The sequence below is a fragment of the Oncorhynchus keta genome, chromosome 12 (genome assembly GCF_023373465.1).
Source record: "Oncorhynchus keta strain PuntledgeMale-10-30-2019 chromosome 12, Oket_V2, whole genome shotgun sequence".
Classification (NCBI taxonomy): domain Eukaryota; kingdom Metazoa; phylum Chordata; class Actinopteri; order Salmoniformes; family Salmonidae; genus Oncorhynchus; species Oncorhynchus keta.
The window spans coordinates 558485-572026 of NC_068432.1; the positions used below are offsets into that span (position 1 = coordinate 558485).

Genomic DNA, 13542 nt, shown 5'->3' on the forward strand with positions numbered 1-13542 from the left:
GGCCCTCACCTCCTCCCTGTAGTAGTGGTTTCTTAGCAGCAATTCAACCATGAAGGCCTGATTCACACAGTTTCCTCTGAACAGTTGATGTTGAGATGTGTCTGTTATTTGAACTCTGTGAAGCATTAATTGGGGCTGCAATTTCTGAGGCTGGTAAATCTAATGAACTTATCCTCTGCAGCAGAGTTAAGTAATTAATTAGCATTTTATTGCATGACATAAGTATTTGATCACCTACCAACCAGTTATAATTCCGGCTCTCATAGACCTGTTCGTTTTTCTTTAAGAAGCCCTCCTGTTCTCCACTCATTAGCTGTATTAACTGCACTTGTTTGAACTCGTTACCTGTATAAATGACACCTGTCCACACACTCAATCAAACAGACTCCAACCTCTCCACAATGGCCAAGACCAGAGAGCTGTGTAAGGACATCAGGGATAAAATTGTAGACCTGCACAAGGCTGGGATGACCTACAGGAAAATAGGCAAGCAGCTTGTTGAGAAGGCAACAACTGTTGGCTAAATTATTAGAAAATGGAAGAAGTTCATATCCTAGCTTCTGGGCCTGAGTGACAGGCAGTTTACTTTGGGCATGCTTTTCATCCGGATGTGAAAATACTACCCCCTATCAAAGAGAGGGTAACATGTTATTCCTGCCACACACACACACACACACACCCTCTGCTATCCTTTCTGTGACATGACCATCAGATAGGTTTGAAAAAGTCAGACAATTTCAATGAAGAGCTTTTATGTACAATACACATAGAAATAAAGTAAAGTGCACAAGCCATCAGAAGTAAAAGGCTCATTACAGTGAGTGAATTACATAATAAGAAAACATCATTGTTTAGTCACATAATTAGTCTCATATTTCCATAACAATTCATTTATACAGGTGTCATAATGTGTCTGTTTTTCTGTCTGTGGTCCAACAAGTTGTTTTAAAACAAGATCTGGAATAATGTTTGATGCACTTAATGAAAGTGCATGTTTTGAAATGACTTACATAGTGGATACAGCATAAAACGGTATTTCTATGGGATACAGTATCTCTTTTAGGCAACTATTCCAACAACAAACTCTCACAGTCAATGCAATATTCTCTTTCCCTTTATTATCTATTCTTGCAGATATGTGCATAATGTGTATGCATATTCACCCTCTAAAAATCTCTCCTCTCAACATCTCAAGTCCAGCCTGATGTGTCCACATGGAGTCCTCATAACATATCCTCTTCCACACTCTGAAGGAACAACAATACCACATGCAACACAAGCAATTACTGGATCACAAAACAAGTGTCATGCCACAGAATGAGCATTCAGTGATTCCTAGTGACTGATAGGGCTTTGAATGATGTTTTTCAACAATTCCAGAGTTGTCTTCCCCTGTCACAATTTTCTCAGCTCAGCGATGTGCAGTAAATATTTGGCTCTCAAGAGGGAAGTGGAAAAGTTGAAGATAATGGAGTCCCTGCTTCACCCCTCCTCGTTTTTCAAATCAGCTCCAACATGTTCCAAGACAACAAGCATTTGACTGACCATCTGAATGAGCAGTGTCTCTCTAAGTCCCCTTTTTGGACTCCCATTCCTAAAAAAAAAAAAAAACAGGACACACATTTTAGTGTTTGTACGTAAAGTACACCTATGAGGGCTGATCATGCTGTACGTTTGTCACAGTCTGCATTCTGATTGTGATGTATAACATTGAGACACAGTGCTACTTAATAAAACAGGCTAATGTCAATGGGTGCCCTGGATCTTGTTTTATGACAGCCTACCTTGGCTTTCTGCATGACGTTCCCCTTGCTAGATGAACAGATGGATGGGGGGCACTTCCGCATCTCCGCAGCACAGTTGACTGGCATGGATGCCTCAGTGTATGTGTTGTCAACTTTACTGATGCGGACCTGGACATACAGTATGAGGAAAGAGAAGTTGAGAATATCTGTTTATGGGTAAATAATACTACTTCGACGTACAATACTCATCAAAACACCGCAGATGGAAATACATGCTAAGACAGTAAGAAATCTTCAACATAAAAACCCTAATAATGCAAAGCAGTGTTGGGGTCAATTCAATGAATTCTCAATCAACTGAAACGTAGAAGCAATTTTTTTTCAAACCTTGGTCCATTTATCTTATTTTAAATTCAAATGACTTCCTGAATTGGTCGCCTTCAATTCGAATTGACCCCAAAGTATACGGTTCAGCTTATCTACAATAAACCATGGTCTAGAGTAGACTTGATATAACTCTTTGTGATGTGCTGTAGGCTAAGTTGTAGGCCAGGTACCTTTCTGGGTGGTTTGCTAGTGGGGGGTTTGCTCACTGTGAGCGGCCCCAGCACCCCTCCAGCCAGGGACTTCTTTAGGTTCTCCTTCACCTCATTGAGACGCAGCTCCAAGTCCACCCGCTCCCCCTCCTTCCCCCTGCAGCTTTCCTCCAGCTGGGCCAAACGCTTCTCTAGCTGATTTTGCTGCTTACCTGAACACAGTCACACACAGCCATCCATTTGTTAGGCTCCATGGCTCCTCAATATGTGATGAATTCCTATACTGTGGCTAAGCAGTAGGTGGACCATTAACCTATGCAAAATAAATGGTCTAGGTTTGCTCTCTCTATTTAAGGAAATTCAATCTGAGATTGAATGTGTTTTACTTTCTTACCTGTAACATCCTTCAGTTGTTCCTTCACCTCTTTCCTATCATTGCGTAATATGAGTAGGGCATTTTTTATGACCTCTCGCTCCTTCTCCATCTGTTCTTTCTCTTTCAGGTACCTTCTGGCATCCTCCTCGGCTCGTGTTTTGCCATACTTCCCTGATACATACTGATTCGCATCTAAAGACAGAGAAACCCCCAAAACACATTCTGAGTGGTCACATTTATAAATGATATAGGTATGATCGAGGCATAGTCTAAAAAGATCATGTCCAATTCCCCCCTATGTTCCCAGCATCACACACAGTCTTGGCTGACCTTCGGGGGACTTACTGGAGCCGTGTCTCTTTATGGTGACTAAGGAATCCGCCTTCTCTATCTCTCTGCTGCTGGAGAAAGAAGAGTGGCGTTTCACCTGAGCTCCTGGTCTGGGTGCTGGCTCCTCTGGCTGCTGTGGAGGGAAGCGTAGGGAAGGGGAATCGGGAAAGGAGATATGATAAGAAAGACAGGGTAACAGGGAGGGAAAGGTGTGTAGTGGCGAAAGATATGAGAGAATAAAGAGTTGAAAAGAGGTGATGGCCAGTGGTGAGAGAGAGGGAGAGAGGATGAACTCAGATGAACTCTGTCACTAATGTAAGTAAAGTTTGGAATTGGAAAAGTTACTGGAAACTTACTGTTTTTGAGAAACGAGACCACAAGTTAAATAAACTAACCACTTCAAGTTGAGCAAACTGGAATGTGAGAGATTTATCACAAAGTATTACAGTCAAATTGTGAAAGCTGGATTGAATGAAAAGACTTGACACAGCTGGATACACAGTTGGATATGATTGTCATACTTTCCAGCAAAGAGTTTTCCCAAAAGAGTCCGGGCTGTGTGCGAGCTCTCTGTACTGCTTACACAACTCAGAACGTTTCTGAAAGAAGCTCATCAGAAATCATCCATGGAACACTATCTCCCCTCCCACATACACACAGAGGAGCCTATCGACTTTCAGCAGGCCTTCAAACTGCGCTAGAATAAAAAGCCCTCTGACTCCTACTCCCTGAGATATGAGAGGATCGTGGAACAGATCATTCACCAACTGGATCCTTTAAGCTTCAGCTGCAGTTAAGGGTGGGATTCATTCGATTTACTGTAAATCTCCTTACCAATACACCCTCATAAGGAACCTCATCATAGGTTCTGGTGTCTGTGGAGGCGCCACTGGAGGAGGTAGCCCAACTATGAGACAAGATGAGGAGGAAAGAGACGTAAGCGTTTACCAATAATGACCATCTAGCATTAGCAATCTACTCCCCGTACAATGTAAAGCACTTTGAGCATTTAGAAATGATCCCAGGCCAAAGGGCCAAGCCCCACTCTATCAGACTCACAGGAAGGAGTGTCTTGCTGCGTCTGTGATGTTAGTGATGGTGTCCACGTCCACATAGTCGTAGTGCAGGGCCTCTGGGGTGGTGGCGCAGCCAGACTCTGCCAGCAGGACCCCCAGCCAGCGGCCCATCTCCTCTGAACAGCTGGCCTGATGGACACACAGAGACACATCACCACATGTCACTGATCACAAAGGGGACTAGAACCCATGAGACAAACCGGAGATACTGGGCAAGAGATTTAAGTCTGTAATAGGGGAGAAAATATCATACATTGGGATAAAAATACACACACACACACACACACACAGACCTACCTCCAATGCAGCCACCTCGTTGCCTCCTTGCAGGATGCGGAAAGCGAAGGGGTGCTTGGGCCCCAGTCCAGGTACGACCTCAGCCCCATGGAGGACCACAGCGCTGACGTGAGTACGCAGGTCACCCCTTTCTTTGTGCAGGTACAGTGTTCCACCCTTTACACAGCACCATCTCTCCCTCCAGCACTGGTTCACAAGCACATTCAGATAACCTGGGGAAAAGGGAAAGGAATACATACATATTCTCACTGTTGGACTTTCGATAAAGGTTATTATATGGGGAAGTGGAAAATAACAGATTTTAAAGGTGGGAGGACAAAAGAAAGATGAGAATAGTAACATAATGCAGAGTACATAATGTAGAGCCTGGGAGGCTGCAGAATCTCAATTTGTAACACATAAAGCTGCAGTAATAAGTAGCTACAACTAGCTATGCACAGGGTTCAGCCCAGAGATCATGACTGAGAGAGAGAAAAATGTCAAATATGACATGGATGTGCTCACCACAGCGGGGATTGTCGTCACGGTAGGAAGAGGTCAGAGTGTCTCCTGGGAGAGGAGGCTTCTTCTTAGAGAAACTGATGATCCTGTTGATCTTCCGTCCAGCCGCTCTGCTCATAGATCCTGTCAGCTCTGTAAACGCCCCCCTCTTCCCCTTCCCTGAATAGAAACACACAGTCGTTTACAAATGTGTCTGAAAACACTTCTTTTTTTTAGGATTTTTTTAGGATTCTTATTTACTGGAAGCTCAAGTTATAATGTGGCACAATATTTTTTTTTGGGGGGGGGGGCGGTTGGAAGTCTCCCCGCTCTGTCTATCAGGTGCCTTGTGTACGTACAGTATATGTCCTATGATGTCATTGTGAGACAAAGGCAGGAAGAGGGCAGGAAGGATGTTTCTGCTCTGAGCCACACTTCCTGTCTTTTATGTGCTTTAGGTAAAACATCAAAATGTTTACCCCTCTTCTGACCCAAGAACATGGATCGCTCTCCTTGTTTATTCATGAGATTTTTCTCCTTCTCTATGCAGACTACCCAACATAGTGCTACACTTCACTCTGCTTGGGCCTGTGACTCACAGTTTAAAATACAGAACAGAATGTTTTTCTAAAATTAAAATACAGATCCTCCTTACATCTTGTGTGTACATCCTCCTTACGACTGACGTGGTCTTTCACATTGTTGAACTATCAGAATGCAGACAGGTAAATACAAAGCTGCAGTATGTACATAAGAATACAGACATACGGGGATGCTCAGGTATTTTGAGGCAGATTGGGGCCTAACCTTGGTCACAGTTGTCCCGGAGCTGACCAGAGGGCAGGTTGTCACCAGTGGCCACGCTGTCAGAGTCGGAGGTGTGCTTATCAGCTCCTAGTAACTAATACAGAAGAAGGGGGGGGGGGATTAGGTTAGTGGTGGGGCATGCCATGCTCGCCAGAAAGGCATGTCACTGTACTTGTGCACGTGGCTTTAAAAACTTAAAACACGGGGATCACGTGACCCTTGAACGAGATGGCCGCATGAACTAAGAGCTCCGCACAAGTAGTTTTCAATTCCTAATCTTACCTCCACTCCAAGTTCAAACTCATTTAGCTTTAGTAAGAAAAAGTAATGGCGGCTACAAAAGGCGACACTACAGGTGACATTTTTACCCGGACTCCAGTATTAGCGACGGAAAAAGCCTCCAAGTAGAAGCTAGCTTCAGAAAAAACTAGCGCCATTAGCCAGGAGCAAGAGAACCCGCTTCCCCCCGAGGCACAACGAATGCCAACCTCGCACTCTGTCGAATACATCCTTTCTGAGTTGAGATCCCAACGTACAGAACTAAACACCAAATTAGATGCCATTAACTCTCAGCTCAGTGCGATAGGGGGCAAGGTGACAATCCTGGAAAACGCTTTGCCTGACATCAACAACAAGATAACCATAAACGCGGGGCGCCTGGACGAGGCAGAGGGGCGAATCCTATCCATGGAAAACTTATTGACAGATGCCATGGAAACAATAGCATATGCTAAAAAGAAAATCGAGCATCTGGAAGAGAAAACAGAGGACCTGGAAAACAGGGGGCGAAGGAATAATTGTGTTCTATTCAATCTGGGCGAAAAAGAAGAGGGAAACATGCCACTGATCCGCTACCTGCAAGACAAACTTCCCGAGTGGCTCCACCTGTCCACCGACAGGCCCATAGAACTCAAGAGAGCTCACCGAGCACTGAGGCCCCCACCAGCAGCCAGACAACCACTGTGCCCAATCACCATACGTTTCCTGAGATTCACCGACAAGGAACGAGTCCTACAGGCGGCGAAAAACAACACCATCACAGTGGGAAACGCCAAACTCGCTTTACACCAGGACCTGTCAGCTGGAATACGCCGAAAGCGCCGAGAGTTTGACGAAGTGAAGAAATACTCCATTGACCGAGGCATCTTCAGGAGATTCAAATACCCAAACAAGCTCAGGATTCTTCACCAAGGAGCCTTGCGACTCTTCAAAACTCCCGAAGAGGCAAAACGTTTTTTTGAAAGACAATCCTGGTCAATGAGAAACAGACCAATGACTAAATGCGATTAATGCCATTACTAAAGGAGGTAAGACGACATATAGCCAATATCCAGAGACCCACCCCCTAAATGTCATTATAGCCGTCCAATTTATTTTCCTTTAACTGAGAGGGATGGGCTGTATAGCCTAACCTAGGCCTACTAATGTTTCAGCCTACTTTTATTTCCCTGTTTTTTTTTTGTTGCTATTGTTGCTACTCGGGGTTCCCTATGTCCCTTGGGGGAGGTATATGTAGGCTGGGCTATTGATTTTATTTTTCTCCCCTCTTTTACTGTGGTCTGGACGAGGGCAACTGTGTCATTTACTCAATGCGGGGTGGAGAGGATGAGGCATTTCTTTGGTGGGGAGAGGGAGACTAACTGTTCCCGGTTTTTGTTTTATTCGGAACACAGAATTGAGACTGAGCGGGGGTGTAATAGATCCAACGGGATGTGTCGAGTTGTTTGGGAACTCGGCTGGGGTGTTCAGAGATTATTATTTTATGTACACCATTTATTTTCCTTTTATGTGAACGCAGCTGTAATTACTATCCACTTTTACCCAGCGATGACTTGCACTAAAGTTCGATTACTGTTCGATGACGATGACTAGTACCTTAAATCTATTGACATGGAACTGCCATGGTCTAGGGCATGCAATAAAACGGAAAAAGATACTATGTGCTCTAAAAAAAGAAAAAGCAGACATCGCGCTATTACAAGAGACACACCTCTGTGATGCTGAACATGCCAAACTCCGCAGAGCTTGGGTGGGACAGGTGTATTTCTCATCTTTCAAATCAAACAGTAGAGGCACAGCCATACTTATCCATAAAAATGTTCCATTCATAATTGACAAAAACATATCTGATCCGGAGGGGAGATTTATTTTGATAACTGGGTCACTATATGGTCAACCAATTACTTACTATATTAAACATATACGCCCCTAACACAGATACTCTTGCCTTCATGTCAAAAATGATAACCCTGTTCAATGAGCATTGTGTTTCCTTTGGTGTGGTGGCCGGAGACTTTAATTGTACCCTTAACCCAACCCTAGATAAATCATCTCAAGAACCCACCACAAATCCTAGATCTGCAAAGATGCTGAACTCTCTTACTAAAGAGATGGGACTGATAGATATCTGGAGAGAGACTAATAGCTCATCTATGGACTATACATACTACTCTAATGTCCATAACACCTACTCCCGTATAGATAACATTTTTATCCCAAAGAGTTTCATAAATTTAGCCACATGTACAATCGGACCCATAGCACTTTCAGATCACGCCTTTGTCCACCTCCGCTTTGACCTCTGCAAAAACATCCCAAGGTCAAAGAGCTGGAAATTCAACACCTCCATGCTATCAAATGATGAGTTCCATACATTGGTAACTACATGGATAGACAACTACACACAAGACAATAAGCATATGCTTCTTCGAAGAAAAAAGCAATGGAAGCACACAGGCTAGATCTTGAGAGGGAGCTGGAATGCTGTAAAAGAATACATAAACAATCCCCAGACAGCACCTCCTGGAGTCATCTTAAAGCAGCCAAAGCCAAACTGAATTTGGACTACACTCTGGAGATTAAAAAAAAGGTTTTCTTTACTAAACAGAAATACCATGAGTATAGCAATAGGCCCAGTAGATCGCTTGCTTACCAATTAAAAAAGGAGCAGTCAGAGCGTACAATCATGGCTATCCGAACAGCAGAGGACGAGGTCACATACGACCCCAAAAAAGATCAATTTAACTTTTCATGATTTTTACTGCAAACTATACACCTCTGAGAGAAAACACACGGAGGCAGAACTCCACTCTTTCCTAGAGGGAATCTCGCTACCTAAACTATCAGTGACCGACCAAGATCGCAACTCCCCCTTCAGTCCTGAGGAGATCCTGGAGGCAATTACCTCTATGCCACCTAATAAGTCCCCAGGCCCAGATGGATTCCCCAGAGAGTTCTACAAAGCTTTTTGGCCCCAGCTCCGCCCTATCTTCATGCCAATGCTGGAGGATTTTTGCAAAAACGGAGTTCTCCCAGACTCAATGCACACAGCTCGCATTACAGTGTTGCTAAAAAAGGACAAGGACCCCCTATCCTGCTCGTCCTTCCGGCCCATAAGCTTGTTGGATTTCGACGATAAAATAATTACCCAATTGCTCGCCAAAAGACTAAACACTCTTCTTCCCAAAATAATAAAAGCGGACCAAACTGGATTTATTAGAGACAGATACTCTTCTGATAACATTCGCCGTCTTTTTGATATTATTGATCAAGTAAACTCACAGAAGACCCCTGTCCTGCTGGCTTCACTGGATGCTGAGAAGGCATTTGACAGGATGGAGTGGAGCTTTCTGTTTTCAGTCTTAGAAAAGTTCAATATTATCCCAAATTTTATTAAATGGATCAAATCACTATACTCTCATCCAAATGCCATGGTGACTACTAATGGACTGAACTCTGACAGATTCCCTCTGGAACGGGGCACAAGACAAGGGTGCTCGCTGTCCCCGCTGCTCTACTTGTTGGGGGCGGAGCTTCTGGCAGAGCTGATAAGGAGCAATCCAAGTATTATGGGTGTTTCTGCAGGCGACCTGCAGCACAAGATTTCGCTTTACGCGGATGATGTCTTGCTCTACATATCCAACTCTGAGAAATCCCTCCCTCTCATTTTAGACAAAATTGCTCAGTATGGCAAGTTTTCAGGTTATAAGATCAATTTGAACAAATCCACTGTCTGCCCTCTCAATATTACACTCACCAGCTCTATGAAGACACTATGTCCTTTCCAATGGAAAACACAGGGGTTTCAATACCTCGGGATCTTCATAACACCAGATCTGAATAGCCTTTTTAAGGAAAATTATCTTCCACTCCTCGATCGAGTTAAGAACGATCTCCAAACCTGGATCTCCCTCCCAATTAGCTTAGTAGGAAGAATGAATGTAATCCGTATGAACGTCCTCCCTAGACTGAACTACTTATTTCAGATGCTCCCATGCTATCTCCCAGTTTCCTTCTTCAAAACAACTAACCAAAGCATCACCAGATTTATATGGGGCAATAAAAAACATGGATCACAAACAGACAAGAGTCAACGTGGATTCAGATAGAAGCCCAATCCTGTGGTTCATTGCCCTTAAGCTCAATTATATTCATTAATAACTTTAGTGAAGTGGGCAACATAGCCAAAACCTTTGGGATTTACAGCACCCTACTAGCGTGGGGGGACTGTAAGAAATACCTGGGCATTTCCTCCCAAATATGTTCTCACTCACAGGCAACCCAGACTTGCCAAAAGCCCTGAGGGATGCCAACTTTAATCTTTGGCATACTCTAGGAATCAGACCAATTTCATCAGAAAACCACTAGACTGAAATCCTTTCAAGAGCTCTGCAGTGAATTTGATGTGCCAAGATCCATTTTTCTTTTTAAATATCTTCAAATTAGACATGTCATTTCCTCATTTACCTCCAAGAGGAGGTTTAGAACTCAGTTGAATAAAGTTGAAACCCTTCTTGTCACAGCACAATCCATTAAAGGCAAAATATCTGCCAATCTATACATACTGCTGCACAGAAAATACTAGAGGTACAGTTTGATATGACCCCATGTATCTATCTTCTTAATGCCCAGCAGGACTTTGTTCTTGATCCTGACAGAGAAAATTTGCTTATGACTATTACATACTTTGCTAAGAAATGTATTCTTCTATTGTGGGCCTCTAATACCCCGTCCTACATTTAAAATGTGGATTGACCAGATTGTTGACTTTCTCCCTCTTGAAAAGCTCACTTATGACCTCCACAAGAGACAGCCCAAGTTTGATAGACTCTGGTCTCCACTACTCAACTATATTTCAAACTGGACAGAGTGAACGGGGTGACTAGGGAACTGTGCAGATACATGTTGTGTAAGGTACTGTAAAACCTAAAAACGAATTATTGGCCCGTCGTCTCAGCGAATGCTAGAAATAGCTGATAAGAACCTTGATAGTGCTGCTGCAAGTGTTATATATGTTTTTTTTTGTGTTTTTATTTTAACTTTGTTTTTGAGTATGTGTGTGTGTGTGTGTATGTATGTATGTATGTATGTATGTATGTATGTATGTATGTATGTATGTATGTATGTATGTATGTATGTATGTATGTATGTATGTATGTATGTATGTATGTATGTATGTGTATGTATGTGCATATATATATGCACCAAGGAAAATAAATAAGAAAAATAAGTGTTTTTGTTTGACTTTCTTTCATTTTCATTTTCATTTTATTTTAATTTTTTCAAATGTACTATTATATTTTGACTTTTTATTTTAATTTGTTTAAGACTGTCACATCTGTGAATGTGGAATGTGTTTTGTTGGTTGATTGAAAAACAAGAAAACTTAATAAAACTTTAAATTGAAAATAAAAGAAGACTTAAAACACACACGCATCCACACACAGTTGAAGTTGGAAGTTTACATACACTTAGGTTGGAGTCATTAAAAATACATTTTCAACAACTCCTACAAATTTCTTGTTAACAAACTATAGTTTTGGCAAGTCGGTTAGGACATCTAATTTGTGCAAGACACAAGTAATTTTTCTAACAATTTACGGTTTGCAACTGCACACAGGGACAAAGATCATACTTTTTTGAGAAATGTCCTCTGGTCTGATGAAACAAAAATAGAACTGTTTGGCCATAATGACCATTGTTATGTTTGGAGGAAAAAGGGGGAGGCTTGCAAGCTAAAGAACACCATCACAACCGTGAAGAACGGGGGTGTCAGCATCATGTTGTGGGAGTGCTTTGCTGCAGGAGGAACTGGTGCACTTCACAAAATAGATGGCATCATGAGGGAGGAACATTATGTGGATATATTGAAGCAACATCTCAAGACATCAGTCAGGAAGTTAAAGCTTGGTCGCAAATGTGTCTTCCAAATGGACAATGACCCCAAGCAGACTTCCAAAGTTGTGGCAAAATGGTTTAAGGACAACAAAGTCAAGGTATTGGAGTGGCCATCATAAAGCCCTGACCTCAATCCTATAGAAAATTTGTGGGCAGAACTGAAAAAGCGCGTGCGAGCAAGGCCTTCAAAACTGAGTCAGTTACACCATCTCTGTCAGGAGGAATGGGCCAAAATTCACCCAATTTATGGTGGGAGCTTGTGGAAGGCTACCCGAAACGTTTTACCCAAGTTAAACAATTTAAAGGCAATGCTACCAAATACTAATTGAGTGTATGTAAACTTCTGACCCACTGGGAATGTGATGAAAGAAATAAAAAGCTTAAATAAATCCTTCTCTCTACTATTATTCTGACATTTCACATTCTTAAAATAAAGTGGCGATCCTAACTGACCTAAAACAGGGAATTTTTCGTAGGATTAAATGTCGGGAATTATGAAAAACTGTGGTTAAATGTATTTGGCTAAGGTGCATGTACATTTCCGACTTCAACTGTAGACCCTGCAACGAGAGAACAATTTCCAGCTAGGACATAAAAGCCATTATCGTCTCAGCATAATCCTGAAATGGGTTCAACAGTCTGTCTGTCCAAAGCCATACATTTAGGCTGTAATGAAATCACTCTGTTTTCCTCTATGTGGAGTTTCAGTTGCTGATTGCTAGCCCTTTTACTTTGACAGCTGTTTCCTTCCCACAGTCAGCAAGGCAGCATGAGCGTCAACCCCCCTCCTATCGAGTGTTGACACTGAGTAAACACACCATCATGAACTGATAAAGATCAGGCAGTGTTACACCAGGGGTGTCAAAACAGGGAGTATGTCTGTCTGTCTCTTCACTGGACTCTTTTCATTCTGTCTGGTTATTTACTGGGACAACACATGACTCCAAAGAGAAGCCATGTGGATATATAAATCAAATTCTCTATCTTAAAGAATTCCATTTCACCTCCTTCCTATAAGCCGCAAACCCTGATTAGAAGCACCTGCTACTTATATGTTGTCCTTTACAAATTCTTCTTTAAATGAAAAGAAAACTGTACCTACACTCTGAAGAAGGCTGTGAAGCCAAAACGTCTGTGTACACTATCCCTGATGCGGTGAAAAGAAAAGGAGAAAAAGTATGCAGGAAGCTTTATGAGACATCTTTTTTGAGTGCGGACCCATCACACCTATTTGTTTGTCTGGTTACTGCAGCATGGTGATATATGTGGATGTTAAACATAGCACCAGTTCCCAGAGTGTCTGTTTGAGGAAAACAGGGGGGCCCATAGGGGTCTGTTCAGTGCATACAGTGTGTTGGATTACAGATCTATAGGCTGAGTGTGGTAGCCAACGGGGTTACTGAGGGGCAGCCCACCTTGTCCAGATCTTTCTTCCTCTGGATCATAGGAGAGGAGGAGCCCTCTAATCCGTCATTGCTGCTGGCCTGACTGACCACCTCCCGGATCACCTTGAGCCATCGCTCCGCCTGTTCCTTGCTCTGGACAGCCAGCACCAAGGCCTCTCCCCCAGGCAGGGAGAAACGCAGCTTGTGCTTCTTGCGGCGTGCCTCTTTGGGGATGTAGATGACGTTACACAGGTTCAGCGGCAGCTCAATGTGTGGGCTGCTGTCTTTGATGCTCTTGTAGCACTGCAGAGAAAGACACACAAACAATAGCTT

The 13542-nt window shown here is 42.9% G+C and overlaps 1 protein-coding gene across 5 annotated transcripts in view; it reads right to left on the reverse strand.

Annotated features, from left to right (window-relative positions):
- Nucleotides 1-735: 735 nt before the first annotated feature.
- The window catches only part of LOC118370390 (actin filament-associated protein 1-like 1), a 44351-nt gene continuing 31544 nt past the window's right edge, over nt 736-13542 (reverse strand). For 3 of the 5 annotated variants that reach the window (XM_035755367.2, XM_035755371.2, XM_052457569.1), the window contains 11 exons: nt 13240-13512; nt 5648-5741; nt 4865-5020; nt 4361-4572; nt 4047-4192; nt 3822-3894; nt 2988-3120; nt 2676-2849; nt 2303-2493; nt 1785-1913; nt 736-1594 (listed from right to left, as the gene is read on the reverse strand). In XM_035755367.2, coding sequence (XP_035611260.1) covers nt 1568-1594; nt 1785-1913; nt 2303-2493; nt 2676-2849; nt 2988-3120; nt 3822-3894; nt 4047-4192; nt 4361-4572; nt 4865-5020; nt 5648-5741; nt 13240-13512 — 1608 coding nt within the window. In that variant the 3' untranslated portion in view covers nt 736-1567. The remainder of the gene's footprint in view (nt 1595-1784; nt 1914-2302; nt 2494-2675; nt 2850-2987; nt 3121-3821; nt 3895-4046; nt 4193-4360; nt 4573-4864; nt 5021-5647; nt 5742-13239; nt 13513-13542) is intronic. The other 2 variants (XM_035755368.2, XM_035755369.2) reach the window with 2 other exon arrangements.